The sequence below is a fragment of the Atractosteus spatula genome, chromosome 15 (assembly GCF_055471065.1).
Source record: "Atractosteus spatula isolate fAtrSpa1 chromosome 15, fAtrSpa1.hap1, whole genome shotgun sequence".
Classification (NCBI taxonomy): Eukaryota; Metazoa; Chordata; class Actinopteri; order Semionotiformes; family Lepisosteidae; genus Atractosteus; species Atractosteus spatula.
The window spans coordinates 5451279-5476655 of record NC_142720.1 but is presented as its reverse complement, the minus strand read 5'-3'; the positions used below and the strand labels follow the sequence as shown (position 1 = coordinate 5476655).

Here is a 25377-nt window from a genome sequence, read left to right as displayed (position 1 = left end):
ATTGGAGTAACAAGGTTATATTCTAAAGCACTTTAAAAAAACAAAAACAGTACAAAGGAAACAATGCAAAGGGCTATTATAACAGAGCAAATAATAATGTAAAGTGTAGGCTTCTATAAACAATACATAATAATAATTTAAAGAATGTTTACTGATCTGGGTTCCTGGATATTATCATTGGTTTAAATGGTAGTCAGACTGTTTAGAATGGCTCACCACACACAACATGCTATATCCTAGTTTCAGGGAATAAAATGATTGGCTTGGTTATAAATTAGTTATGGTCTTGGTTAGAAGAATCAGACTGGTGTGGTTTCAGTTTGTTTGGCAGGCGCTGACATGTGTGGTTATGTAGTGTATTTTGCTGCCATAACCTTAAGAGGTGAGATAATGTCTTCTCTCACACCCCAGTCCTCTTCACTCTTTAAAGGCTTTACTATTGGAGTTTGTTTGATTATTATGTTTTAAAAATAATTTCTCCGGAAAGTGAGTTTCTTCCCATTTGCTTCCCCGAGGTCTCCACGGAGTTGATAATGGAATTCTGGTGTTTGACAGTGTTCGAATCCCAAGGGAGAACCTCCTGAGCAAGTGAGTATGTCATTCCGGACCCAGGATGAAGCCACCTGTACTTACCCACACAACGAGTGAATGTTAACTGAGCAATGGTCCGTTTTATGTCGTTTTTGCAGAATAGTATATTACAACTATACAACTAATATACAACTATTACCTCAGAGATCTGTGAAAAGTATAGAACTGTCTCAAAACACTGTGATTTTAAAAATCGGGTAAAAATAGTAAATCACGGGGAAAATGGTAAAATGTAACACAGTGCAGTTACAAGGGACTTCACACACAAAAGCTCACAATGGCCACAAAGAAGTAATGTCCAGAGGATGTATTGTTTGCCTTTTCAGATGACGGCAAAGACAAGCACTCACAAACCCCCTCCCCCTCTGCACACCCTTTATATGCCAGTCAAAGACTAATTACACCCATGTGAGAATGTGCGGAAGCACTGTTAACCTCTAATCCAGTCCATTACATGGATATCCCCTGCTATGTGGCTATTTACAGGAATTGGAGGCTTTATAGCGGCCCCTAGTGGCTGAATCAACTGTGCCTGTGTCCCTTATTAAGGGCTAATGGCTTGCCACTGTTTTATGTTTGTTGTTATTGTTTGTCATGAAAAAGGCTAACCCATGAACTCTAAAAATTCTAAAGCATTTTTTATGAAAGAGTGAAACTCATTATGCTCTAAAGAAAGAACTAGAAAAAAGAAGTAGTTGTGGACATTGTGTGTTCTTAATTCCTTAATGATTCCTTACAATTATATAGCAATTTCTGGACACTCCACTCAAAGCATTTTACAGGTAATGGGGATCCCCTCCATCACCAGTGTGTAGCCCCACCTGGATGATGTGATGGCAGCCATAGTGCTCCAGTACATTCCCCACAGATGGGGGATTACTAGGAGGCCATGATGGGGAATGGGGAATTAGGCCAGGACACCGGGGTGACACCCCTACTCTTTTTGAGAAACACCCTGGGATTCATAATGACTACAGAGAGTCAGGACCTCGGTTTTACATCTCATCCGAAGGATGGGGCCTTTTTTTACAGTTTAGTGTCCCTGTCACTATACTGAGGCATAAGGACAGACCACACAGACCTCAGGTTGAGAGCCCCCTGCTGGCCCCACTAACACCTCTTCCAGCAGCAGCCTTAGTTTTCCCCAGGAGGTCTCCCATCCAGGTACTGACCAGGCTCACACCCGCTGAGCTCCAGTGGGCTGCCAGCTGTGAGTTGCAGGGTGATATGTTTGCTGGTGTGTATCTTGCACACTGACCCTGAACTAATAAATAATAAACCATTTCCCTCTCTCCCTGTTGTCTTCCTTGCTCAGCTGCATGAGGGAATATCGTAAGGATGTTCCCATTTTCCTCACTATTTCTCTTAACGCCTTTTTCGCATACCTCACGCAGGTTTGGCTCAGTTTCGGCTGCTGGGGTTTATCACTCTCCCATCAACAGCAAGGGTGCCAGGTTCAGCGCGATGCTGGCTGCGCTGACTCCTACAAGGCTGGCGCTGACTGTCCAGGCCATGGCCGCCATGAAGGTGAGACCTGGGCGATCTCACTTCTCTGCAGGGCGGCAGCTCGGCTCCCGAGAGAGGTGCTCTTTTTAACAGTGCTTTAAAGGCCCGTGGACAGAGCTGTACATGTATAGGTTTATTGAGGGGTGAAATTAGGAGGCTGCACTTATTTTATGGAAAAGAAAACAACTAACCAGCCACATTGTTGTATCTGCTGTGTACCTCTGGGATCTTTGAAGAAAAAAACTAAAAGAGAATCTTGAATCAAGCTAATCACAGCCAAGCAGACAAGATGGGAGGCCTGGTATTCCTTCAGTTTTGTAAACTTTCTCAAGTTTTAAGTGTTGGCTTGTGGTCGTCTCTGGGGTCTGTTTGTATTCGAGGTTAGCTGCACATAAAATAAAATAACTACTTGTGAGAAGAAAGCCTCTTAAAACTCCACAGTTTCTGTGGGACTTAATGCACAGCTGATTGCTGAAGAGCTTGTAGAGAGCTCATGTAAAAACCTACCAAAGCAACAGTGCTAGTGATAGTTTGTACTCAAAGTTAGGTAGATTCTCTAACTGCACACAGATGTCAGGAGTTGTTTGGTGTTTTGTCCACTAGAGAGCAGTGTACATCCAAGATTCCCCAACCTCTTTCCTCTTCAGTCTGAATTCATTGCTGATTTTAAACAAATAGACAGGTAGACTTGACCAAGTTTTTTCCCAGATATTTTTCCAGGTTTTCATATGAAGTTTTTCAGTTCTTTTATCCTTTTTTGAACTAATTGCAGTGTCGCGTCATCACTTGATACCATCATACTGGTGTTTAAGTTAAGAGTTTGCATCTTGAAGATATTGTAGGTTTTCAGGTTAAAGGAAAAGACCTCATTGAGGAGCTAAGTAAACCAAAATAGTTCAGCTTCCTGTCTGGTTCCCCAGCCCCTGCTGGGTGGCACTAAAATGTAAAATTCCTGGGTAACAAGTTGTTTTCTATTAGAGGACTGTATGCTTGGCCAAAGGCTGTGGTTTTCGATCATAAATCAAATAATCCACTTAACTAGAATGGAATAGGGGAAGGAACTAGTTAGTATCGCAACAGTGGGGGGAAAAAAAACAAGGCTGAGCTTCAGAAGAAATGCAAGAATTGATAAAAACACCAAAGATCCACTAAAACATTAGAACAGAAGAAAGGACTCCATCAGCCCAGTAAGCCCATATAAGTAATTAATTGATTCAAAGATCTCCAGTTGTTTCTTGAAAGAAAGCAGGGTATCGGCTTCAATGGCCAATAGTTACTGGGTACTTTATTCCACACTCTCACAACACCCTGGAGAAAGATGTGCCTTCTCTTCATGGTTAGAAATACACTGCCGTGAAGTTTCTACTTGTGCCCTCTGGTTTGTTTCTCTCTGTTCATTCTGAAGACATTCTGAAGAAAGCACTGGCTTTGTCAGCACCTTTGAAGATTTTGAACACTTGCGTCAGGCATCTACAACTGGTACTGCACTTCATAAAATATAATTTGTTTATTATTCCAGCACTGTATAATGACACCAGCCTGTGTTGGGTTCCTGTTTGCCAGAGCTTCCTTATATCAATCCAATGAGACGTTGCCCTTAAATTTTGGGTTCTGATTTTGTGGCTTGTGTCTGTGTTTTTAAATGCAGTACAGGCCAAATTCTTTACTGGGTGTTGTTCTAATGCTGGTTCAGTCTGGTCTTCATGGTAATAATTCTGAAAAAATCTGTAATGTTTTTTTATTTTTCCAGCTTGGCCTCATCATCGCAGTTCGCTACAGTCACAGGTACAGTGCACAGCCTTCTTTCATTTTCATTTTTACTTTTTATTTCTGTAGGCAGGACTATAAAAGATCCTTAAATTGCATTAAGAAAAAGAGCATGTGGAGATTACTTCTGTTATGTGTTTTGTAATGGTTCTTGTCTTGGAACTGTGTTTAACTTACAGACAGAAAAAAGCAACATTAAAGAAAATGTCTTTAAGGGGAACTGCAATGCTATTTTTATATTTTGGCGTTAGAAAGTATCAGAATTAATGAGTGTTTTCCAGACTACCATAAAAGTAAAATGTATACAGCAACTTGTTAAACCTCCAATTTATACACAAAATAGATTACTTTTCTAGGTCTGCGCAGCACCATGTTCAGCGATTCAGAATGAGGCAACAAAACTTCCGGTAATGTGAAGCGGCCCTGTGACATTGTAAACAAACTGGCTTGTGAATACAGCTCTTTTAGTCCAGTAGAAATATTGCTCTCAACCTCAAGACGGTTTTGCTGACAAATACTACTGACCTGTTAACTCTGCGTGCAGATCACAGTGGAAACTTTCTGTGATGAAATCTCTGCCGCACAACCCGTACTGTTCACGATTTTGTGCTTAATTCAGTCAATCAATGAATTTACTTTGTTACCACGGTTTAACAACTGCTTTCAGAAATTGGCACTGCTCTTCTCCTCATAATAAATAAATGATCATCAACAGTCATTCCTACTAGGGGATCGAAGTGTCTTCAATGAGGGCCAACACGCTCACCATGATTGTCAGGGACTAAACCACACACATGTTAACACAAGTATACCAAAGATCTACTCTGTAAGGATGCCCACATTTAAATATTTCTACTTCATTTCAATTTTCAGCTCAGTGCTCACCCTTTTCAATGCTCTTTTCGCCATTGAGAAACATTGTACTCCGTTCTGAATTTCTGAAAGACAGTTTGGGTGTATTTTGTCTCAGAGCAGTGAACAGGGTAGGGTTTAGATCAGGAGATCAGGTTATGTCAACATACTGGACCTCATTTGGATGATTGCTTACTAAGTTGGGTGCCAGCCACATCACAACAAAGGACGTCAGTGATCTGGCATCTGTTTGGAGAAGAGCAAGAAGATTAATTTTTGGCCTAGAAATATTTTTCATATACAGACAGTGAAATGGAAATTAAACCCTTTTAGTCTTGGATAGAGGAAGCTCTGAGGCAAGATCGATAAAATAATTTCAAATCCTGAAAATTGTTGTCTCAGAGGAAAGCAAGTACAATAGAAACATAGAAATAAGACAATTGACTGTACTTTTGGAACTGAAAACCATTGACCATTCCTTATATAAAGTGCTGTGGCTGTCTGGAATATCCTGTCCGGTCATACAGTTGAAGCAGTTTCTCTCCTTTTTAGCAGTTTTCTGACTTTTGTGTCTGCTCAGCCTTTTCACCTTTGTTTGTGAGGGGTGCTCTCTCTCTCAGATGCTTCTTCCACACATGGTGCTGTTTTGAGTGGGGAAACTCAGCTACAGTATGTCCAATGAGCAGTCAGCTCACCATTTCATGATCGACAAAACGCAAAAAACTTCCTAAGCCATAGGACATGAAGTGTCCTGGTGGAGAAGAAAAGTTGTTTCAATGTAAGCCGAGCTCAATTAAAAAGTGAAATTTCTTAGTTTCTCACACACACACAAAAAAGTTATTTTCTGAGATATTTTCCATGGCTGTTGCTGTTCTCTTTGTAGATGTATACAGACTGGTTGTGTGTGTCCGCACACAAACTTTCCATGCTGGGGGCTGGGGGCTGGGGGCCGGGTTTTTTATCTCTGTGGTTGACACATGGTATCCCCAGAATCCCCCTTTGGCAGCAGTGTAAGCGCCTTTGTGCAGCATCACCACCCACACAAGGAGGATACACTTCCTGCACACAGAATCTGTGAAGCGCAGAGCGCACGACACCTCCCCCTGCTCACAGTCTCAGCAGCCCCCAGTGTCTAGGGCTCAGCTGCCCTGTCAGGAGAGGACCTAGTCAAAAACACAACACCTGCACCCAAGAAATACTTTCTGTGAGTAATAAACAGAATGTCTCTCTTCATAATTTGGAGGGAAATCGCTTATTGCATGAACATTGCACGTTTACGATAGTGGTCCTTAATTGCACACCAAGAAAGCCAAAAAAAAACCACCACTCAAACAGTTCCAGTTATAACCAGAATTATTTTAATTGAATCGAGAGATTGCTTTGAAGGAACACTGTGAAGATGTGTTATAAACTGGCACTAAACGTTGTCTAGCTTCACAAAGCAATAAAAATTGCTTGTGAGAAAAACAGTTTGAGGTTTATGCCTTTCTTCACAGCTCTGCTTTAATCTTAAGTATGAAGTTTAACGGCTCTCCTGTGAATGTGACAGTATGTTTGTTTTTGGAGTGTGATGAATGTTAAACTTGAGATGTTTGGCTATATGTTGCTGCTTTCAGCCATTGTGTGTTGTTGTTATGGACATGTGCACTTAATCTCCATGATTCTGCAGTGTGCACATCTTGACCAGAGCGTGCTTGTATTTCACAGGCCAGGGTAGGTATAAAGTTTGCCAGCTGGGAAGCTGTGTTAATTATTTGGAAAAATGATCACATGATTTTCATGATTGACACTAGGGGAAGCAGGGAGAGAGTTGTGTTTTTGGTGCAGATGTGTACCATTTAATTTTAGGAGATGAAAGCGTTATGCGTGCTGTTAATGCCCAGGCAGGTGTCATGTGTGGACCTAAGAAACAGCAGCCCTTCCTCCCCTCAACTGAGTCAGAGTCCAGTGCCTCTAAAGCAGAAGTTTACTTCTTCTGCATTTCCTGTTACTGTATATTGTTTTCTGCTATTATTTTTGATTGCCGATAACCAGTCCAGCAAAAATACACACTGACATGATGTCTCACACCTGGGCGGTTGTAATTAGAAGAGTTTAAAGATGTAGATCCAGAAAAAAAGATGGCTAAAGAATAGAAAAGTGACATTAAATGAGTATTGATTTAGAAATAGGCATGTTGTTGGAAAATAATCTGGAGGTTGTCTGGGGGCAGTCAAGGTGGAGGCAGTTTTTCACTGTCAGTAAGATTTGAATGCAGCTGTGAGCACCTTCCTGTTTTGCCTGTGACACCTGTGAAATACAATGGCTTTTTAGCATCTGTTTTTACGTTTGTATGATTTTTAAGGTGCATTGAGGTACAAGCGAACAAGTGTTATTTTCCTAAGGGAATTGTGTTGCTGTTACTAAACTTTTGAAGTCCTGCTCCTATTTTGCTTGGTAGTGGCACCATGATTTTATTTTCCAGTTTCTTTGTTTTTATTTGAATTGCTAAATCCATTATTTTTCCCTCCATTTATTTCTTCTTAATATATTTTTCCTTTATATGTCCTAATATCTTCTGATTTGACTGAAGAAAACTGAAGTGTAATCTGATTAAACAGTTCTTTCAGCCTGCATACAAAAGGCATCTTCTGAAGCTGGCAGACTGAGAGCGGGAGATAAAACTTGGTCAATTCTGGTTAGGAGTTGCAGGTGTTTCCATGAAATCCTTGATGGGAAGCTTGGTGCTGGATCTTTTTCCCGATTTGAAGATGTGCTTCCCTGTGAGATTGCTACAAACTGGCTTGTAGCAGGAGCCAGTTGACATCACTGACTGGACTCCAGTGCCTGGACTGTTGCAGGTGGCCCGTGTCTCTGATACAGATCTTCTGCCTCCTTCAATTGGCTGCAGACTGGAGACAGTGACGCGCTGTCGTGTGCTGGAAGCTGTTTTGCTCTGCTTCTGCAGAGATGCATATTCGAAATTATATGTCACCTTTTAGTAAGTCTCAGAATCTCACAGCAGCTAAGAATTTTTAATGATTTTGAGGTAGCTGATACATTTGTAGTTTTGTTTAGAGTTTCATAATATATATTAAAGAAAACTAAATTGCTTTTTTGCATTTTGTGAAAGGGGACGAATGTTTAATTCAGCACTCTTTTTTGTTATGATTTGCACCTGCTGCTCACTGTCTTTTCATTTTGTATATGTTGCAATGTTGATTACGTCTGGTGGCTGTTTTTTTCGCATTCACATTGACCTCTGAAGAACATCAAACAAAAGAGGTACATTACTTTCCTGCAGTTTCCCCGCAAGGGTGTTTGTAGTGTGAACACTCAGAATCAACCCGTTAGCTGTCTCTTGAGCTCAATTACAAACAGCCCCCTCATTTTAGGCCGTATAAGAGGGGCTAAAATTATGTTCCTGTTGTCTGTTGGTCAGCTGCAAGAGAACAATAGCTCTAAGAGACTTCCAGGTGATAAAGTGTAGTTTGTGGGTTCTGTGCTTTACTGAAAGATGCCTTCGCCTCAGTTCCTGTTCATCCACAATCATCGCGGGGGATTTTTCAATAACTGGAATGGGGAAGTCTGACTGCGAGCCACAGCAATAGGGACACCCCAGATGACAAACGCTTGATGGTGAAAATAAGGAATTAAGCAGGGAAACGTTCATGGAAAGTCCATGGATATTGGCTGAATTAGGGGAGAGAAGCAGACCTTTAGAGCAGGAGGTAGGTTAGTTTGAACGGCTGACAATGGGGCATGATTATGTTTCTGCAACAACTTTTGCAAGAAAGTGGAAAATAAATTTCCCTTCGTATTGCAGTGTCACAGCCTGGGTAGCGTGAATAGCACTCAGAAGGATGTGACGGTGTGTAATTTAGGCTATCACATTTGTATCACATCGCTACTAATTTGAGCTGTTAACACAAGTGTAGGCAGTTGGGGAGTTTTTTTTCCATTTTTAGACTGACAAATAGAGGGAACAATTCTGTAAAACAGGCTAAATCAGTCTTTTCTTGTGACACAGCCAGGCTTCAGGCCCTGTTGGATCTGTACGTACAGGAGATGAGCGCAGCAGCAAAACCGTGCGTGAGACCAGAGTCTTCAAGTTTAAAGGCCTTTACAGTTGTTCCTCCCAGATAAAATCTCTATGGGATCTGTGTTGACTGAAGCTAGAGTGCTGTCTTCTTCCCAGGCTTTCGTGGCACCTGTTTCAGCTCGTTGATTGACATCGTAGATAAGCGATGTGGTGGTCTGTTCTGCAGGTGTTTGAGGCATTGTGGTGTAGAGTGCAACTTAGCATCTAACACAAAGGGCTGCTCTCAACCACATCTGTACTTAACTCTGCACTTTTCTGTCACCATAACCTTGCCAAGAGGATGTTTTTAACCAGAAAAATGAGAATGCACGGCCATTACGTCGGCATTAAGGGCTACTGTACGTCAGTGTTTTTCACACTTCTTTTCCTCAGTTGCGCCGAATATTTTGTGTCGTTGGAAACTTGGCAGTTTTCAAAGTCAGTCCTCTTCATAACTGATCTTAAAATGTGACTGTGTGCTTTTTTCGTTTGCTGTGATTTTAATTAACAGCTTTTGTCTGGGTCTGGCTAATAAACTGCTTCCAGCTTAATTATTTTTGAATGCAGTCGCTACGGTTTATTTATATAAAAGCCATTAACAGAAGAACTTGAAAGGCTCAGCAGGTACCCTTCATTCTTCACAATCCACTTTGCATCACTTCTGCTGTTGTCTGCATCAGTGGGTCTCTCCTCTCTGCTCTGCTCCAGATGTTCTCTCTGGCAGCTGTACTGAGAGCTGAAGGGGTGGCATGTTCTGTTGAGGTACTTGCTTGCAGTTTTCAAGACGGGAGCCTTTGTATGTGCCAAGGTCCTTCTGTTAGTGGCGTCACTTGGTAATGCAAAGGGAACAAGCAACAGGTTTATTCCCTGCTGAAAAGAAAAGAGAGAAAACCCAACGTTTCGGCTGTGAAGCCTTCTTCAGGTGTGAGCGGACACTCTTCATGCTCACGTGTGAGCTCACCTGAAGAAGAACAAGAACCTATTACTTGTTCCTTTGCAGGCTACGCATGCTGACACAGCTCCCCACCTGAATCACTTGGTAATGTTGAACAGTTGAGAATAAACCCATCTTTTATGGTTTCAGTGTCGGCGATATTGTGGCTGTCTCTTGTACACCACTCTGCGTGTGCTTTCTTTATTCTTGCTTACGCATAGACAGAAGAATGGATTTCTGCTAGAGGGTTAGTGGAATGATCCACTGGAGAGGGGTAATATTTACTTTTAGACGGTTGTCTATTCTGCCTTATCTTTTAGACTAGACAAAATGTAAAACAATTTTGGAGAGTTCTCTAAACATCTTAGCTCTTTATTTAAAAAAAAGGACAAGACATGATTCCCTTGGGTAACTGCAAGCTTAAATTTTCAGTCTAATAATAATTCCTTACACTTATATAGCTCTTTTCTGGACACTCCATTCAAAGCGCTTTACAGGTAATGGGGATCCCCTCCACCACCACCAGTGTGCAGCCCCACCTGGATGATGCAACGGCAGCCGTAGTGCACCAGAATGCTCCCCAGGATGCTGGGGTAACACCCCTACTTTTTTCAAGAAACGCCCTGGGATTTTTAGTGACCACAGAGAGTCAGGACCTCAGTTTTACATCTCAACAAAGGACGGCACCTGTTTTTTACAGTAGTATGCCTGTCACTATACTGGGGCATTAGGACCCACACAGACTACAGGGTGAGCGCCCCCTACTGGCCCCACTGACACCACTTCAGCAGCAACCTGAGCTTCTCCAAGGAGGTCTCCCATCCAGGTACTGGCCAGGCTCACACCTGCTTAACTTCAGTGGGCTGCCAGCTGGGAGCTACAGGGTGATAGAGCTGCTCAAAACCTAGATTTTGAAAAAAAGGAGACACTTCTGTTTTGGTAGTAAGCAGGGAATGGGGGCTGGAATTGAGTTTCAGAAGAAAACGGGTCAGGCTTATGTTAAAGAATTGTCTTAAATGAGTGAAGTCTTGACAACATTATGTCACTCTTCTATAGTATTGGCAGCAAGGTACCCTGCGTAACAGTAGAATTTCAAGACTGGATTCTTGCTGATCACAGAAGTTCTGAGCCAAACCAAAGGGAAATGTTTTGACAACTATCGGGTCAAACAAGTTTATTTGATTTTCAAAAATGATGTGCAGTTGTCTGAAATAATGCCCACCCTCCATCCAGCCCTCCACTGTAGTAATCTGTACCCTCGTCTCAGGAAGCACTAGCATTTTGAAAGGCCATCTGATATTTAAACCTTTTCTCTTGAGATCATCATCTTATATGTTGAAACCACATGATGTGATGTGCCACAGATAAAAAATAAGTGCAGACCATTTGATGATATTCTAGCTGTGTGGGAGTGCAGTATGAGGGAAAGCCTGTTTTCTGTTTTGCTCTGGTTGCTGACAAAAAACGATGCCTGTTTTTTGCTTTGAATTTGAGGTTTGCCATTTTCTAATCGCAGTGGATTTGCATCTCTTGAAAACTCAAAATGTTAGGCCACAATTTGAAAAGGAACCTTGCTTTTTTGTATCTTCTTTCATATCCACCTTTTTTCAAATTTATTGGTTTTTGAGTAGAAGTGCCTTGAGCATCCGGCAATTGGCCTGTGAAGAGCATCTTCATTTGCAAAGACACACTCCAGTCATTCAGTCTGCAGCTTTCTTGATTTACAGGAAAATGCAGTTTATAGGACTCTGTTGACGCGTGTAGCAAAGTTCCAGACTATACTAAACCAAGGCAGTTCATCAATTAACTAATAGACATTTGGTACAGCTGAATGACAAAATAAGTAATTGTATCACATGGAATTTGTATGAACTGCTCTATGAGCGCATCAGTAGTACATAGATCACATTCTTATAACCTGTGTTGACTGTGTAAAAAAACTGAATTGTTTTTGAGCTTTTAGGTTCGCTGCAGTTAACAGATATACTGTATGTCGAACATTTAACTGCTACTTGTCCATGTTTGAGCGCCATACGTTCAAATGTTTAGTTTGTATTAAATACCGTTTAAAGAGTCAAAAATGAGGTTAGATATTTTCGACTAGAATCTGTGCATGTGGCTGAAACGGGCTCGCTGTGCTCACAAATCAGTTTCTGTTGGACAGGACCTTCCGGTTCTAAGCCGTGCCCAGACCGTGCCTCCGTTTGCAGAATGGCTCCGGTTCCAGCTTGCATTTTCATGCGTTTCAGGGTTTGCATTCTAACATGTTCTGTGTAGTGCGATGAAGTACTGCATTCATGACCTCACTGCAGTTGTACCTTGTATATACAGTACACTGCATAACATACAGTATATTCCATATCCGATGTTACAGAACACAAAATAAATAGGTCTAGAGATATTTCTCCATGTCATTTAATTTCTGAAGCTTCATTACATAAATATTAGGATTGTCCAGATCAGCATGTTTCAGTTTTCTATTGTTAGCTGATTTATTTGTGCTTTACATTCCAAGGTTAGCCGAAAGTGTCAGTGTTTCCCATGTGAATTAAGTTTGACTTTACCCAGGGGAATTTCGTTTCTGGGTGACCCTCACAGAAATATATGCTGTATTTCTATAGATTCAGTGTGAGGTATATATTGGTTGTCCTAGCCCTCTTTGCACTTACTGATACAGTACTGTATTTTTTCAGTCTCTCTCACCATGAATTTCACCTTTGACCTGAAATCAAAGGTGAAAGGCAAACCTGCATAAATGAATTCAGCGCAATTCTTAGATGCTCAGCTCTGTCGAATACAATCACAACAGTAAGAAAAAGGATGAATATTCAATTCTAATTAAAAAAAATAGATGGAAAATCCTTAATGCAGTGTTTTCCTTAAGGTGGAATCATTTGATCTTTATTTCTCAAAAATGATATCAGACTTCTAAGTTTTATAGACAGCCAGGTGCATAACACCCTGTAAGTAGTTAATTATATTGAAATGACTACTGACATGTCATTAAAAAACATATACCAAAGGATATGAAACTTCTAAGAAATTAAATAACAGGAAAAGGCAGCTGATATAAAGTATTTTTGAACACCTAATGCTTTGCAGAAGCACAGTAGCACAGCAGTGTTTGGAGCACATCAGCCTATAATGAACTAATACGACCTATATATTTTCCACAACAAATTTGTATTGCCTCTTAAGCTTACCATTTAATTACTAAATCTTGGCAACACTTTCCATTAGGGGTTACAGTGGTATTAAAAACGTTTTATCAAAGAAATAGAAAGTAATAATAGAGTGATGGAGGTCATAATAACCAACCTCTACTATATATTAATTGGATTGCTGTAAAAATAAACGTAGTCTGACCACAGGCTGAAACATTGCTCTAACCCAAACCCCAGGGTTACGGTTCTGTACAGTAATACATCTCTGCGACTGATTATATCAACCTCACTAACATGTTAATCGATAGCTTACAACCTACTGTATATATACAGATCAAGTAGATACAGAAATGTATACAGAAGGATATTAAAAATGCAACAAATAAGTATTGAAACTTGTAGCATATGTTAATGTCTCTTAGTATCTAAGCACTGAAACTTAATTCTTAAAACAATTATCCAGATGGAATGTAGCTGTTTTGCTAAATCTTGCAAAGGGGTTTTTGTGGTGGTTCATCCATGTTGGCAATTTTATTGGCCTTTCAGGGTTACCCAGGATTATATGGGGCTGATGTGGTTCTGCTTTGTATGCGTAATAGCAGCCGCCTTTGCTTTAAATGCATTAGACAACCACAAATTACTGAAGCCACAAAAAAGAGTTGTAGGAGTCTGTAACAAGCTGCCCAGTCATGCTTTTGATGCCAATACCATGTCTTCTTTCAAAAAAACACCTGGATGAGTTCTTGGGATCAGTTAGCTACCTGCAACCAAACAAGGTCAAGTGGTGGCTTTTTTTGGACCCTTTCTGACTGTATGTTCTGACGAAGTGTCAGTCGTGGTTTTGCTTTCTGCGAGTCTTAATGGAGAACATTGGTTCTATGCCAGTAGCTGACCATTTAGCAGTAATTTCCAAGTTTGATGTCCTTTTCATAATCACAGAACCCATTGGTGTCGAGGGATATATAGACTGGAAGCACATACCCACAGAACCCTTGTGTAGCAGCCCTGAAGTACTATATATTTACCTACTGTATAGCCCCAGGAGGGTTTTGATTTGGTTCCAGGTCATGACATGGGTCAGTACTGCCCATTGCATTACACTGTAGCTGACCATTGCCAATAATGGGAATGAAAGGGGTCATCCGCAGTGTGTTGTGTGAATTTTATTTAGCATTATCTAGGACATGGGTAGCAAACAGGTACAGGTAGTTGCTTTTTACACTGAGGGCTTATGTGCGTTATTTTCATTTATCCAGGATGGTTGTGGCCATTTATCTGTGTTGCACGCAAGTCAGGTGAAATAATGTTCAATACTGATCTGATACACAAAAGGGGAAATATTATTGCTTACTCTAATTTGCTAAAAGGGAAGCAATAAGCACCCAACTTCTCGAAAACTCCCTTTGCACAAAATCCTGATCACTTCACAGTTATTCCCAGCACTTTTGAACAGTGAAGACCACAAGATGGAGGGGCAGGCTGGATTCAAATATTTCCACTCCTCAAACACTGACAGAAGTCAGCCCCCTGGAATCAGCAGCCAAACACAAACTTGAGACCATGGGGAAATGGTGCGGAGGTGCAATGAAAAATTGGGAACAGGAGACATTTCTTCACGCAGGCGTGAGTGCGGTCCAGGCTGCGCCAGCCATGTTCTCAGAACTTCAGAACTGTTTTTTTTTTCCAAGAATCGTCTGGATCCGTCTATGAAACGGACTAGCTGAAGGGACAGCTTTCCTTTGTAACCATTCTTATGCTCTTCCACTGGGGCTGCAAATCAGTGTAGCTGAGTCCTAGCAGCGGAGAAGTAGAAGCTGGTGAGGCCACGAGGCGCCGCAGACACAGCTGGCTCTCTGGAGCAGGAGCGGAAGCAAAGGGTCTTGGGAAATGTTTCCCCTGAGCTGCGTAGACCAAAAAAAAAAAACAACAATGGCAACACAGGAGGCAAATGCCACTTTGGTTCCTCTGCCTAACCCCCTGTGGGAGCTATTTATAGACCCTTGACATATAAAAGCGCGAAGGGTATAAACTTGCAGACTTCCTCCCAGAAACGTTAGAGAGGTTGAGAAAAAAAGGTCTTGTGACTCCCTTGACGTCTAATGTATTGGCTTGAAAGGTAAGCACCATCCTCGGTAAAGGCAGAAGGATTAATTAATCTATCCGAGAGCAGTAGAGAAAATTCCAAATCTTCAGAATATTATTTAATTAATGGAAGATATAGTTCAAGTGAAAAGATATGGTCGCATCTGCGCTTTCAAAGGGACTCTGTCTGGGGAACAGGGCAGCGTTAAGCTCTTTGCATCTGCGGCAATATTTTATTTTTAGTTTTCTAAATGATGAAGCTGCTGTATGAGGAGGAAGTGGCACCACAATCCCCTTTGGGTTTCTGTAGGAGCACCCAGTTGACATGACGCTGAAAAAGTCGAGCAGTAGTGTCATACGATAATTGAGAATATGAATAATATCAACCCTAGTGGTTAGTGTGGATCCAAGTGAAAACCCCAAAAGTAGTGAAAGTCATTCAGGCACCTATGATACTGTATGTCTCAAAGGAAATAAATATATTCTACTTGACTCACAGTGCGTTTGATAGAGTACTCTATGACTTGACAAACTCACTGGCTGAAACTGATCTGAGCCGTAGGGGATGGAGTTGTTCAATGAGATTCTGATCCTGGGGTCACGCATCATGCATTAGTAGTGAGCTCTGCTCCTCAATCCGCCAGGCATCATGGGATTTTGTCAATTAGCTGCCTGAATTTGTCAATGAGTTTAGTTCCCCAACAAAGAGCTGGGATATAATAAAATATATGTCTCTATACAAGACATCTATGCTCTGTGTCTTGCAAGTACTGAAGCTGAGGCATATTAAGTACATTAGAACCAAATAAAGTTGGCAAAAAAGAGGAAACCCACATGGAGCTCTTTAACTTTAACTTTAACATGGAGGTTTTTAACTGTGAATTGCAGTAGCTAATTGGTCCAACAACCTAATCCAGCCTTTTCTTCCAACGCTATGGTCTCAGGTTCGACAACATGGGTGGCAGCTTGTTCCGGGAACCCCGAATCCTTTGTGAGCAGAAGTTCCTCCCCTGGCTCGGCTCTAAAAGCACTGTGCTGGGGTTTCCACTCCACCAGTGTCCCCTGGTTTGTGCTGCAGCGTTGATTCAGTGTCATTGAAGGAATCTTGGCTGTTGACTTCATCAGGGCCTGGGATGTTTTCGGATCAGGTTCCCCTGTAGTCTTCGCTGTTCAAGACAGGAAGGGTCCAGTTCTTGTAGGGCTTTCCTTTTAAAATCAGGAATAAATCTGGTTGCTCATCCCTGGACTAATTCCAGAGCAACAGCTGTATCTTTTCTTGTGTGGTGGCAAAAAAAAATGGCCTTACTTGTTCCATTATACAATTTGAATTCATTTAAAGAGCTTGTCTTTCTGCTTCTTTTGCCAGGTTGATAAGGGTTTAAAAGTTTCTCTGTCATTTCTGTTATTTCTGTCATCACGTACGTGAAGACATTTGGCAGGTTTAAATCGGCCCCAGAGTCTGGCAGCTTTCATGAGTTTGAAATATAAGACATGGAGCAGGAACAATTAACATCCTGTACTGCAGACGTTTTCAGGTTCAGCTGCACCACATGTCTGCACTAACGTGGCTTTATGTGGGAAGGTTGTTGCCAAAAGTAAAACAAATAAGTAAAAAAAGATAAGTAAAAAATTAACATTTTTAAAATAGTTTATTTGGTTTTCTTTTCTCATCCTCTTTCACACCGGGCTGTTGATGGAGCAATGATTAAGCTGGATAAAATCATGTCAGTCTCATATTGCCTTTTCTTACTGTGTCTTTTGTGGACTCCAAGCAAAAAAAAACACACACACATTTTGGCCCATTTCCTTGATGGCCTTTTTTGCATTCTTTTCACATGAGATAATAGTGGCATTGTTGCATACATAGCATACGCATGTGCAATTGCAGATATGGGCCTCTTTGAGAATTAGATGCAGATAAATGTACTCTATTTCTGACCTGCTTTCCCAAACAAGCTGTTTTAGAGAGGCAAAGTAACAGATACATGATTGTAGCACACATTTTTACTTTGTAAATGTTTGGAGAAACATTTTCGAGCATAGAAGCACAGTTATACAAATGGAAATTGATTTACTGCTATCGTTTTCCCTGTACCTGCTTTTCAGTGTACTGTACCTGGAGGCACATTTACATGTACAACAGGATGTTAAGAGCTGCATGTTGTGTTTTGTTTCTCCAGTCGCAGGCAGTTTGGACCGAAGGACCAGGAAGAAGTGAAGATCATTGAACACCAGACACAGTATCTTCGGCTGATGCCTCACCTGGCCTGTGCTTTAGCGTTAACATTCACCACCAGGTAATGTCCACAGTCTGTGTGAAACAACCTGCCACTCACCTCTTGTACCACCATAGTTACCATGGCAACAAGACCAACGCTGTCAGGCGGCTGCTGTTGTTGATGTGTGTTGTAGTCCTGTGTATCACGTGGGCAAAGTTATGTTCATGCAGTTCTAATATGTAAGCCTCTTCTTGCTCACAGTCCCCCTTATCTTTGCCTCAAACCTGTCAGTCTTTCCCAGTATGGTCCTGTGGTGGACAGAAAACAAATAATTTGTTTTAATGTTGTTTTGTTGGAGACACACTCCATTTTGGATGTTGGGAGAGTGGGGCCTGCTGAGTTGTATCATGAGATGTGAAAGCCAGTTATTTGTATAAAACTGCAAAATCATACCTGAGTCATGAGGTTTGTTTAAAGAATTGTTATACAGCCTTAGAATTGATTAAAAACATTACTGAATTTGTGTAATTTTAATTCCAGCAGAAAACAGGGCTTGTGTAGAACTCGTTTACTGTAAGTGGGTAAGCAGCACTGCAGATACCCAGTAGTCCATATAGATAATTACAGGAAATTGTTATTGTGCATTCAACCTTCTCGAATACCTGACTTGTGACTTACAGGAATGATTGAAAGGTGATTGAGTGGAGGATTCCTAGCAGTGGTTAGAGTCATGTACGGAGCTGAAACTTGAACAGCATGCTTTGTGGCTTTTTCACAGCCTAAGTTACAGTAATACAATGCACAAAATCAGCCACATAACCCCTTTGTTTATTTCCTCAGAGATAAGCTTACCTGTTTTCAGTTTTCTGGAGATCGCTGTTTAATTCCTCAGAACTTCCTGATCAACAATAGACAATTTCCACCGATTTCCAGTTTAAGCAGAATGGTTTGGCTTTGTTGATTGTAACATTTTATTTTTTGGTTGAAATTTCTGAGATTGCCCGTTGTTAAGCACCTCGGTTCGATGATGCAGTGAAAGAAGACGGTAAGGAAAGACATGCAGATACTGTATGATGTTAAGCCACCTGATTTTTTTACCCCTGCAAGCAGCAGAGCTGCAGGGGAGAAGTGATGAGTGACACAGCTCTCACATGGAGTAACACTGAAGGTTTCCAGGCTCCCCATAGATCACAGAGGTTGGAATCTTGGACCACATCAAACCCACCACATGCAAGATGCACATGTCTAAATTGACCCACTGACATGCTACAGGCTCCACAGCTGCTGGAGCAACAACACTGACTGCAGGGGCGGCTCATCGTTTTCTGATGGCACAGCCCGGCTGGCACTGTTTTCTAGCAAACCAGACTGATAGAGCCAGCATGTGAGCTTGGCCAGTACCCTGATGGGAGACCTCCTGGGAAAGCTCAGGTTGCTGGTGGAAAAGGTGTTAGTGGGGCCTGTAGGGGGTGGTCACACTGAGGTCTGTGTGGGTCCTAATGTACAGTATGGTGACAGGGACACTATATTGTAAATATGGCTCCGTCCTTCGGATGAGACGTAACACCAAGGTTCTGACTCTCTGTGGCCATTAAAAATCCTAGGGTGTTTATAGAAAAGAGTAGGGGCGTTAACCTGGTGTCCTGACCAAATTTCCCCCTGGCCTTTGCCAATCATTGCTTTCTAAAAATTCCCATCCATCAGTTGGCTTCATCACTCTGTTCTCCTCCCCAGCTGGTGTGTGGGGAGTGTACTGGCGCACTGTAGCTGCCGTCGCATCATCCAGGTGGGGACTACACACTGGTGGTGGTGGAGAAGAGTGCCCATTGCCTATAAAACACTTTGGCAAAGACTGGGTTCAAGCCAGTGCTTTCTGAACTGTAGGTATCGCCTTGTGCACAGAGTGAGTGTCTTTATCGTTTAGTCCTATTTGGAGCCTCCAGAGTGCAGAAATTACCAAGCAGAGAAAAAGCACATTGAAGAATGCACTTTCAATTACTTGTTTTTACCACTAGATGGCAGTGCTCGCTCTTGAGAGGGGAGCACTGTTTCTAACAATATTAGCTCTTTTAAAGCCTAGTTTTGAAAGAATCCTTTGGAGATCCGTCTATCTACCATTCTAATATAGACCTTGAGTCTGAATGCATTTGTCCCACCTCTGGGTTGAGGGTGGGGAGAGAGCAGTGTTTTTGTAGATGTGTCTCTGCTGGTTATGAAGTCAAAAACCTAGGCTGTATTTTATGTTGTATAAGCCAATTTCAAAATAAATATTTACTCAGACATTAGATGAAATTAAGAATAAAAAAAGTTAAAAATAGAGTGTTATTTCACACCACTTCTGCTTTCAGATTGAGTGTTACCGTCTTTAATTTCACCCAGTCGACCATGATGATCATGTTATTTTTCATTTCAAAATACTGATGAAGGAGAAAACAGAAGCAGGTTTGACTTCTTTCCTGGAAATGAATGCATTTTGGTCTTTCAACTTCCTAGCAGCTGCTGTGCATTTTGAGTTTTTTTGTTGTGTGTTTACTATAAACACGTCATTATATCCGACAGCCATGTGCAGGGCAAAAGTTTAAGGGTGTTTGTAAGTACAGTCCTCATTATCTGCATTTGGTACATGCATGTGAGTTGAACTGAAAGCATTTTATCTGTATTTCTAAATGGGAAGTATTGTTTCACTGGTTAATGGCAACGAACATGAGTTGGTCACATATTGGGGGGCGATGCAGTGGCTCTGTGGCTCAGGATCTGCGCCTGTGGCTGGAAAGTTGCCGGTTCGTATCCCGCGGCCGGCAGAGGAATCGTACTCCATTGGGCCCCTGAGCAAGGCCCTTAACCCCAGCTGCTCCAGAGGTGCCGTATAAATAGGTCAGGTGGCTGACCCTGCACTCTGACCCCAAGCTTCTCTCCCTGTCTGTGTGTCTCAAGCTGGGGTATGCGAAAAGACAAATTCCTAATACAAGAAATTGGCCAATAAAGTGATCTTATCTTATCTTTTCCTTATCTGATTCATGACACTGAGTTAACATAATAAAGAGCATAGGACACATTTTCTCCTCTAGCGCACTTGATTGTTCGTAGTTAATTAATGTAAGAATCTCATCGATCTGTTTCTTGAAAGAAGCCAGGCTCTCAGTTCCAAACCCCCACAATCCTGTAAAGACATTTCTGTGAAGAAATACCTCCAGTCCTCAGTTTTAATTGCACTTCCACGTGTATCCTCTGGTTTGTAACAGTTTTGATAGTGTGTTTGGAGATTTAGAATAATTGAATCGGCTCCCCTCATTTCAGTCGGGAATGTATCTTATTGCTCTTCCCTGAACTGATTCCGAAACAAACAAAAAACCTGTTTGTAACATCTTGACTAAAAGTGTTTTTGGTCACTTTTATTTAGACACAATATTCTAAATGAGATCTTAGCAAGGCAGTGTGCGGTTTTAATATAACATCTGTTGCCTTCTCCTGTGCAGTGCTACATCTATTGAAATCACTACCCAAATCCATTAGAGCCTGTCGTCATCAGCAAAGACCTACAGTGTCATTCAGTTTCACTCTTGGTTTCACTGCGGCAAGTTGCAGCTTTTTGCTTCTTCAGCTTTTGCGTGTTGTTTTTTTGTGTTTTGTCATTTGTTTGAAAAACGCATATACATTAGATTGTGTTCTTACTATAGAGAAAACAAACAAAAAAGAAAATACACAGTAAGTGCGTCATATATGACCTCTGGCCCTCTTCAGGGGCAGCATCGTTCTGAACATTAATTGAATGTGGTACATTTCTGTTTCTGCCCTTATATGCGTTTCCATATATTAGTTTTCCTTTCTTTCCTGAGTGGTGGACTGGGCATTGCCAAGGGATTGCAGACTATTGTCTACACTTCGCAGTTTTACCAAATCTTTATGTGCATAACCTTTTATCATATGATATTATAAAATCGGGATAGCTCCAAGGTCATGTAATTTTGAGAAATCATCAAATTATCCTAGATTTATTATACACCCCCCTCCCCCCATCTGCCACTTTTTAAATACCTGTGTTTACAGAGAAGGGAAAAAATAACATCCACTCTTATATTTAAGAAAAGATCAAAAATCTTGAAGCACTTTTCTGTAATATTTTAATATCTCTGTAAATTCTGCCTTCTCTGTGTGTGTCTTGTGGTGTGGGCTGAAGCTTTTTTTTATTTTAAAAGACACACAGACACCTCAATGCAAAATGCAAAGTGGAAAGTGATGAACATCCCTTCAGTTCCTTATGAAGTTCAATGAATACATTATAGAATAGATCAGGTTCCATAGAAGTAAACTGCAGGCACCAGCGCTTTTATATTTTTGACATAATTCAGCAAACATTCACAGAGAATAGAAATGCCAGTGCTGATGAGTCAGTGATCAGCAGTAAAGAAAGGAACCGAACCTTGTCTGTAGGTTGGAACCACTATACCTTTAAGGTTTAAACTTTTTACAGCTCCCGGCCAGTGGCCCAGTAAGGAGTCTCTCTTCCTCCAGGGAGCCAAATGTTCTGTTCTTTCAGTTCATTTCTCCACTGTAATCCCTCCCTTCCTCCTCTGATCTACTGTCGGTCCTCTGTCCTGAGACCCCTTGACCAACAGAGAAGTGTTTAATTAGTCTGTGCATTGAGAGCTTCAACTGGCGGATAAATACTGTATGTTTCCATTACTGATGTAGTTCAACTACATTCTATTTGTCTCCTTCTAACGTTCTGTTTTGTTTCCTATTGCTGATATAATTGGAGGTGTTGTACAATTTCCTGTCGAATACAGAATCTCAAGCTGGTCTTGGTGGTTTGTGGAGGAGAGGAAACTAAACAAAAGGAACGAAGCAAAGGTTTCGAAGCAGCTCTTCAGCCGTTGAGACCTTGTTGTGCTGACGTGTGTCTTGTATAATTGTATGTGCAGCGGGGCCAGTCTAAAGATCTCACGTGGGTTGTCGCCTCGTGTCGCAGAAGATTTCCTCTGAGGAATGTAACATCACTTTCTGGAGATTTTCAACAGTACTGATTTTCTTCACCCCCCTCAGAGTCCTCGAGCAATTGGTGAAACTTGAAGCTGGGTTGTAGTCACTTAATATGAGTGGCATTTCTCAGCTAAAACTTTGATTTTTGGCTCTTGTCATGTACTATTTCCTTCCCTGCTAACATAGTGTTCACTACGAATTTAAAACTCTGTAATGGCATCATTGCTCATGTTTATATAGACCTTCAGGTGGGGTGGCATTAATTAATGGTTGATGTGCAGTGAGCAAAATATGCATTTCTAATATGTACTTTGCATTATATACAGTAACCTCTTCTCTTCCATTACCATTTCTATTATGAGATGTACAGTCTATACAGTAGATGTACCTAGAATTCGACCTTCATTTTCGTGGTTGCCAGTGCCGGATTTCCCATTAGGCACTGTAGGCGCAGGAGGAGGAGGGAAACACTGGTGACTAGCGAAAAACGAGCTGAAGCAACAAGCTTGTGATCGACTCTAGGTGCTCCAAATCAATAATCATACGCTATCTAGCTGCTGTTCTAGAAACTAGAAGTATGGAACGGATGGTCACTTGACTCGCTCCATCAATCACATGGTTCATCATTAGAATAGTTTAAAGTCCGTCATGTCAATCGACATCATTCAGTTGGCGTTTACCCCTCTTTTTGCACATTTCGGTGTGAAAGTGCCTCGGGCCTACAAACACCAAAATCCGGCCCTGGTGGTTCCAACAGGTGAAACTTTTCTTCATCACTTTACCGTTTTTGTTTGACCTCCTCTGACTCTGCCTTGTGGAAAGAGGATAGCTGGGCTGCCTGCAGACTCAGGGCTGAGACACTGTCAAGTCTGCACATTTGCTGCCACCCCTCCAGTCCCTGGCCAGGATCAGCAAAGTCACGTGTTACTGTACATCACTAACTTAGATCCTTCAAAATGGCTACCTGGAGCTCCATGCATGGAAAATGAGGTGGAAATCTTAGTATTCAAGCTTTTTCTTTTTCCCATTGCCCAGTTGACCTTTAAACGTGGGCTTAAGCGTTTCCCGTTAAAGCCTGTTGACTTAAGCAAACGTGCCGCTGTAGGTCTGCAGCGGAGGTGATGGACGGGGAGCTGTGTCGCGGCAGGGATCTGATGAAGAACCGAGCTCTGCAGGCCCTGGTGGCTGGGCTGAAGGCCTACAGCACCTGGGAGAACCTGGCCTGCCTGCAGGACTGCAGGGAGTGCACAGGCGGAATGGTGAGTCTCCTCCACAACCTGTTCTAACACACAAGCACAGCAGGGCTCTGTGGCTCCGTGTTTCACTTGTAGACAAACTTTCCCTTAAATGGAAATTAAATGTACAACTAAGCTCATTACGTAGCTAATTGCGTAGCTAATTACATCTCACTTATTAACTGACTAATAAGTTCAGTTTACCTAATTACATCTTTGCTACACTGAATCTCTGTGTAGGCACATACTTGAATAGGGCGCCTCGACCCTTCCCCCTCCTGGTGGGGTAATGAGATGGGGAGCCCAGCCACGTTCCTCTTGGGGTTACACCCCAGGGGACCATGGAGAGCAGCCAGTCCAACCTAACGAGCACATCTCTGGGAAGTGAGGCAAAACCAGAGCACCTGGAGAACGCACAAAAACAAAAGGGAACATGCAAACTCCACACAGACAGCACAGGCACTAGGATCAAACCCAGAGCCCAGAATACTAGAATGTTTTACACTAAATTATATCTCCTTAGAAAGTAACTACAGTACAAGTCTTCTGGTCTTAAAATATTGTATGTGCATGTAATGCACAAAGCCCACTACAGAGATTACAAACTGCAAGTAGATGTTCCTGTTCAAGTATGTAAAACAATTTTGTCTCACTTGAAAAACTCTGTCTGTCCATCAAGTAGTAAATAGAAATCATCTGATTGCAGTGTTTTACTGTGTTATTAAATGCTTTAAAGTGTCACGGACCTGAAACAGTCTGCATTGAATAGACCATTATTATCACAATAAAAATGTACTACTTATGCTAATGGAAAATTTTTATCATGGAATATGAATGTGAGTATTGTATGCATTACAAAAAACAAGATGGTTTTTAAGGCACAATTTACTTCTGAGTTTCTGAAACTAATTATAACATTTTAATAGTGCACATTTAATGCGATACAACAGGTCTGATTCTTTTCCTGTGGGCAAAATGAGCTAAATTTCTTTCCTATGATGTGGGCAGTTTGCCCACAGGGAAGATGAGGTAAAACATAGTTGTGGCAAAGGGAACAGAAAAAAATGTTTCATTTGTGTTCGGTTTGAGATTGAAGAAGTGGAGCGAATTTTGCACTGCTCTTTCCAGCTGCTTCTTCTGATTGAGACAGCTCAACGTTTCCCTTGCAGACACACACAGCGTAAGAAACTGAAATACAGCCCCACACACGTTGCAACAATGGGATCCTAGAGGATTTTTATGTGACTGGGGCGTGTGGCTTTTTTTTTTGTTGTTGTGGTGCTAATTTTCAATCAGTGGTGCTCCTGTCCCAAAGGCACCCAGAGAGAACACACTCAGCCTCAACTGTCAGCTCCACAGATGTTACCTCAACAAGGAGAAGTCGAGTGTCATCTCTCCTGAAACAGTGCAGTGTAGGAGAAAGGAAACCACTAACGGACCCAGTGGTGGTGGGCGTGCAGGCGGCGGCACCAGTGTTTAATGTCAAACCCTCTCTCACTCCTCCCCTGAATGTCAGCGCAATGATACTCCGTCGCTGTTTCTCACTCTCAGAGTGTGTGAGATCAATTAAGAGCTGTGTTTCATAAAAGGAAGACACAGGCTTATACATACTTTACACCTGTGTTTACATTCGTTTTTTTCAATCTGCCTTTTAAAATACTTAGGAATGGGATGCACTGTTAATCAAGAAGCACCCTATAAATATTTTGCATTCCGTATCACCTACTTCGTTTGCCTATTTAGTTTCAACCACACAAATGTCAAACTGACCAGGCGTAACAACATCTCTGGGTTTGTCGGGAGTTATTAATAGTTTTGTTTCTATAGTCCCTCAAAGCCCTGCCTCAAGAGTTGCACTGTTTTTTTTTCCATCTCTTTCGTCAACTCACTTTCACCACTAGTGACTTGCTACCCTGTGCTTGTTTTGTGTGGCTTTAATATCCTTTGTTCTCCTTGCTTAATTCTTCTTTACCACTCTGTATCTTTC

At 41.6% G+C, this 25377-nt stretch overlaps 1 protein-coding gene across 2 annotated transcripts in view; it reads left to right on the top strand.

The window, feature by feature from the left end:
• Positions 1 to 25377, top strand: part of acoxl (acyl-CoA oxidase like) — an 82900-nt gene that overhangs the window by 6920 nt on the left and 50603 nt on the right. For both annotated transcript variants that reach the window (XM_088933906.1, XM_088933905.1), the window contains exons 8-12: positions 516 to 588; positions 1986 to 2118; positions 3848 to 3882; positions 17137 to 17253; positions 23261 to 23414. In XM_088933906.1, coding sequence (XP_088790032.1) covers positions 516 to 588; positions 1986 to 2118; positions 3848 to 3882; positions 17137 to 17253; positions 23261 to 23414 — 512 coding nt within the window. The remainder of the gene's footprint in view (positions 1 to 515; positions 589 to 1985; positions 2119 to 3847; positions 3883 to 17136; positions 17254 to 23260; positions 23415 to 25377) is intronic.